The 4,925-nt window shown below is 45.9% G+C and overlaps 1 protein-coding gene across 1 annotated transcript; it reads right to left on the bottom strand.

The window, feature by feature from the left end:
* Positions 1–388: 388 nt before the first annotated feature.
* Positions 389–1,659, bottom strand: LOC123055284 (NDR1/HIN1-like protein 10). Its single transcript, XM_044479281.1, has one exon. The coding sequence runs from the start codon at positions 1,430–1,432 to the stop codon at positions 800–802; it is 633 nt and encodes a 210-aa protein (XP_044335216.1). The 5' UTR covers positions 1,433–1,659; the 3' UTR covers positions 389–799.
* Between the last annotated feature and the right edge of the window lie 3,266 nt (positions 1,660–4,925).

Genomic DNA, 4,925 nt, shown 5'->3' with positions numbered 1-4,925 from the left:
GGGGCGAACAGGATAGAGTTGCTCGGTGTAGTTGGCCTGAAGCACGAGTAGTAGTATTCAGATAGATTCACGCCTCGCTGACCTGGCACGACTTGGACGCTTCCGTCAACACGTCCAAACCTTCTCTTGTCTCGGCGTGTTTGCTGGTTGTGCTTGACACCGACGCGCAACTCAACAACAACACAGTACTACTACTCCGCTGGCACCGGCAGCCGGCAGGCAACAATCCACATCACCACCGTACAGTGCAAGCATCTCATCGGCACTGAATGTAAACAGGTGAAAAAGCTGGACGGCTTTTCGTGCGAAATCGTCCTTCCTGCTTGGTCGCGATGAATACATCAACTGATCAGCAGATGATTATATCGATGAATGCAACAGCAGAGTCTGAATGAAAGAAACCTGAATATCGACGAATATATCAACACGGCTCGAATAGTATGTAGAATCCCAGTATAAACCAAGAACTAGGGTCTCAAGAACTAAGGGAGTAATATATGGGGGGTGCTAGTACTACTGCTAACAAAGAACCAAACCAACGAGTGATCTCTACCACCGACCGATAATATGTGCATATAGTAGCTACTAGCTAACAATGCGACTAGTACTACTAGTAGATGCGAAAATCTCTAGCAAGATGTACATACTAATGGTCAGACCACGGCGGGCGATGCAGAGCAACAGCATCCCGCAACAAACCAACCAATCGAATCGAAGAATCGAGAGAAAGGATCCCGCAACCAACCGATCGAATCGAGAGAAGGAATCAGATCAGATTCCCCAATGGTGGAGAACCGAATCAGAACCAGACTTTGCACTCGGTGGGCTTGAATGCGGGGGCGCCGGCGGCGGCGCCTGGGGCGGGGAGGGAGAGCGGGCAGCTGATCCTGGCGCGGGGCCCGGGCACCTTGAACGCCCACACCTTGACGCGGAGCCTGGCGTTGAGCTTCACCTCCACCTCCACCGCGCCTCCCGCCAGCTGCGACCTGAGGTTGGCCTGCGTAACATCCCCCTCCAGCACCTGCTGGCCGCCGAACGCCGGCTTGACCTCGGTGGACGCCTGGTGGCCCTGGAAGAAGGGGTCGAGGGGCGCGAACCCGAAGCGCTGGCCGTCGAAGAGGGCCAGCGCCTCGACGCCGTCGTAGTAGAGCCCCACCCGCTTGTTGGGGTTGCGCACGGTCATGGCGAGGGTGAGGTTGTACTGGAGCAGCGCGGGGCTGGCCGGGGTGCCGAGCGCGAACTGGGCGAGGGAGGCGGAGTCGACGGTGGCGGCGATCATCTGCGGGCGGAAGACGAAGTAGAGGATGAGGGCTAGGACCCCGGCCGTGACGAGGAGGGAGACGAGGATGCTGCAGAGGCAGCTGAAGAGGCCGCACGCCAGGCACTTGAACGGGCAGCACAGGCACGACGCCGCGCGGCTCCCCGAACCCATCGAGTAGAGCTGGTCGCTTTTGCTGCTGGTGCCGGTGGCTGCGGTGGTTGGACGGGAGGGAGGGGATTCCGGCGGCGACGGCGAGGAGGAGATTATGGGATGGATTGGATGGTGGATTGCGGAGACACCGGTGGGCGGGATATAAGTAGGGGACTGGGGACGCGGTTGGGTAAGCGCGTGGAGGCGACGACTCTTTCTTCCTTGTTGCCTGATGATTGTGCGAGGATTTTCTTCCTTGTGAGTTTTGGTGGGATTTGTAAGGTGAATCGCGGTGAGTTGTGCAAGGTTTTGGGTTGGAAGGAAGAGGGGGAAGGCGCAGGGAAGAACACGTTTGGAGGGGACGCTATTCAGTGACTTCATGAAGCCAAGTCTCATCGTAACTTAGGCCCCTCTATCAGCCTGACGTACCGGGTTGATTCATATTTAGAATGAATTTTTTTAAGTGTTCAGAAAATTTTGAAAAAAAAATCCCAATAAATCATAAATGTTTCGTTTTGTATTCTGTGAAATTTAAATGCATTTGGATGTATCGTTTGCGAATACACATTTTTTATTTATTTAAGCTCAAAAGGCTATTTAATCACAAACCATACATCCAAATGGGTTGAAACTATCCCATAATACAAAACGATACATTTATGATTTATTGGATTTTTTCCAATTTTTTCTGAACACTTTAAAATTTTCATTGGGAAAATAGGTCAATCTAGTATGTCGGATCTTTAATGGACGGCTGATAAAGGGGGTTACGGTGAGACTTGACTTCATAAAGTCAGTGAAGCTGCGTCCGTTTGGAAGGAAATTTGAGAAGGTGCGGGAGTTGTCGCAGCCCCATCTCCTGGCGTTGCCGCGTGTGAGAGGAGGAGATGCGCTCCTCTCTCGCCCTGGTCAATCTGGTGGCCGGGGCTATTCTGGTCATTTGTTGTGGGACCCACCTAGCATAGGGCAAAAGCCCGCAAGTTTCCTCCCGCATCTGTCTGTGGACACGACGTGGAAGGCTGACATCCAACGATGCCCGCATACATTTCAAACACTTTCTCAACAAACCTGATGGAACTCATGAAAATACATCGGATTTCTTATAAACCAGACGAAATTCATTACATTTTGGACATATTGTAACAAAAATAACTAAAACTATGTGCACGTCCGGCCGCATGGAGTTCCACTACCACGACATGGATACACTATACTAGTCTATGGTCGGCCGTGGCGGACCCCATTGTCTTCCTCATATCCCGCAGCCCGCTCGTCGGACTGCCGTGAGCACCGAAGGTATATTCACTAGTGCAGAACCAGGCTTTAGCGCCGGTTCGTAAGCGCCTTTAGTGCCGGTTCCACAACCTGCACTAAAGAGTGGGGACTAAAGGTCCCCCCCTTTAGTACCGGTTCATCACGAACCGGCGCTAAAGTGCCACCACATGGCACGAGCCAGGCCCGGGTGCGTGTAGGACATTAGTACCGGTTGGTAACACCAACCGGTACTAAATGTTTGGGGGTGTTTTGGTTTTATTTTTTATTTTTCCTTTAATTTCGTGTTTTCAATTTAGTTTAGTGATTATTTTAGTTGTTAAATCATTAGGTGAAAGTACCGCAGATTAGTTTCGACTGGATGCATGTGGATCCTAGCTAGCGAAGTGATCAAGTAATATCCATATTATACTTGATCACCTATAATTAAGTGATCAAGTATAATATGGATATGGCATATACTTGATCACTTAGCTAGGATCCATCCAGCTGAAACTAATCTGCGGTTTCTTTCATAAATGATATAATAACTACTCATCATCATCATCATATTAATATAAAAAATCTTGCATCATATCATCAACAACAGTATACTAGCTAGCTAAAAATCATCATAGTCGTCATTACTAATGTTTATTCATCATAGTCATTACCGCTATGTAATCACCACCAACACTAGCTTAAAGAAGAAACATTCACTTGTACCAGAAGCAAAGATATCATCGAGTTCAACATGGTCATGATATTATAAGCGTTCATAACACCACAAAAGCAAATCACTCTTTGAGATTAAGTTCAGGACGAAGAACACGGACATGAGAGGACAAGTACTAAGAGCATGAACTAGCTAAATCACTCCTGCTGCTCTCTCTCACGTAAAATAGCATAGAACACGTATAGCTCTCCTGATTCATCATACTGGAGCATGCAGATGAGCCTGTCCCCTAATCGTGGGATGCGCTTCTCATTGCTGCCCCCTAGTACTTATCTGGGATCGTTAACAATTTTGCTCCAATCTTTCACTATTAAACATTCATCGCTTTTAAAATCCTGAATGCACTCATGTGCAATGTACGATATCTTGGCCGTAACCTAACCATTGACATGTGACCTTTAGTCTCGATCCACTGAGGCACAACTGTCATCGGAAGTCCCTATTGAAGAACATCGTATAGTAATTAATATACTTAGCAATGAAAGTTTAGCAAAAAAAATGTATGCAAAAGATGCACTGAGGACAAATAGTAAAAATCTTACCATCTTTCGTAAATAGATGTGACCGTAGTTCAATACGATCACTATTGGTCGCACGTTTTGAGTACTAACATTTCTAAGTGCAGGAAGAAAATTTGTCGTGACAGTATGAAGATCCTCAAGCCATGAAACATAATGACTTATCTCCTCGCAGTTTAGTTCAGCTCCGGGACAGTAGTAGGTCCTGTCTACCAAGCGCCGGACATGTTTGCTTGAATGGAAATAAGCTGTCAATAGAAATTAGTTGTCAACTATTTTTGAATAAACAATATCAAAGACATAAATATGGTTGAGAAACTCACATAACGGTAGAACTGGAGGCGTCTGCACATCGACCCAGATGTCTCTATTACCTTCAATATCATCTTCCGGACGAATATCAAAGGTGATAACCATATCAGGCTCAAATGCATAAGCCTTGCATAGTGCTTGCCAAGTTTTGCATTCAAAATAGGTGTACGTGTCTGCATTGTATAATTTAACGTTGAAAGTATAACCATGCTCGGTCTTCAGGTAAACTCTCTTTGCCTCCATAGTTTTCATAGCACTGAAACCTATCTTATCCAAGACAAAAATTCTTGCATGGCAGGGGATGCGCTAGTAGAATAGTGAAAATTTAAAATTATAAGTTGAAGCAAATGAAGCATATATAAGTCATGCTTAATTACAAAAAAAAGACTTGTCGTTGTGACTTACTATATCCACTTCGAAGGTCTCATCCAGCTTGATGCTGAAGCGCCTATCATGAACAAGGAAATTTCTGTCGCACAGGTCGCGCTGGTCTTCACAGTATTCGCACTTAATGAAATCTTTTTCATCGTCAGACAACATTTCCTATGTTCATATAGGTGAAACATTAAACACTTACTAGTTCTATTAATTCAACAAATTCAACTACTTCTATTAATTCAACTAGTTCTATTAATTCAACTAAGCATTTACTAAGAATAAACTTGTTCTATTAATTTTCTTACTAAAACAAAGTAGT

This window comes from Triticum aestivum, chromosome 2D (assembly GCF_018294505.1).
Source record: "Triticum aestivum cultivar Chinese Spring chromosome 2D, IWGSC CS RefSeq v2.1, whole genome shotgun sequence".
Lineage (NCBI taxonomy): Eukaryota > Viridiplantae > Streptophyta > Magnoliopsida > Poales > Poaceae > Triticum > Triticum aestivum.
The sequence above is the reverse complement of the archived record's forward strand: the minus strand, read 5'-3'. Positions and strand labels throughout refer to the sequence as shown.

Excerpts from the sequence above, each read along its gene's own strand:
- LOC123055284 (XM_044479281.1), bottom strand. The coding sequence starts at position 1,432 with ATGGGTTCGGGGAGCCGCGCGGCGTCGTGCCTGTGCTGCCCGTTCAAG.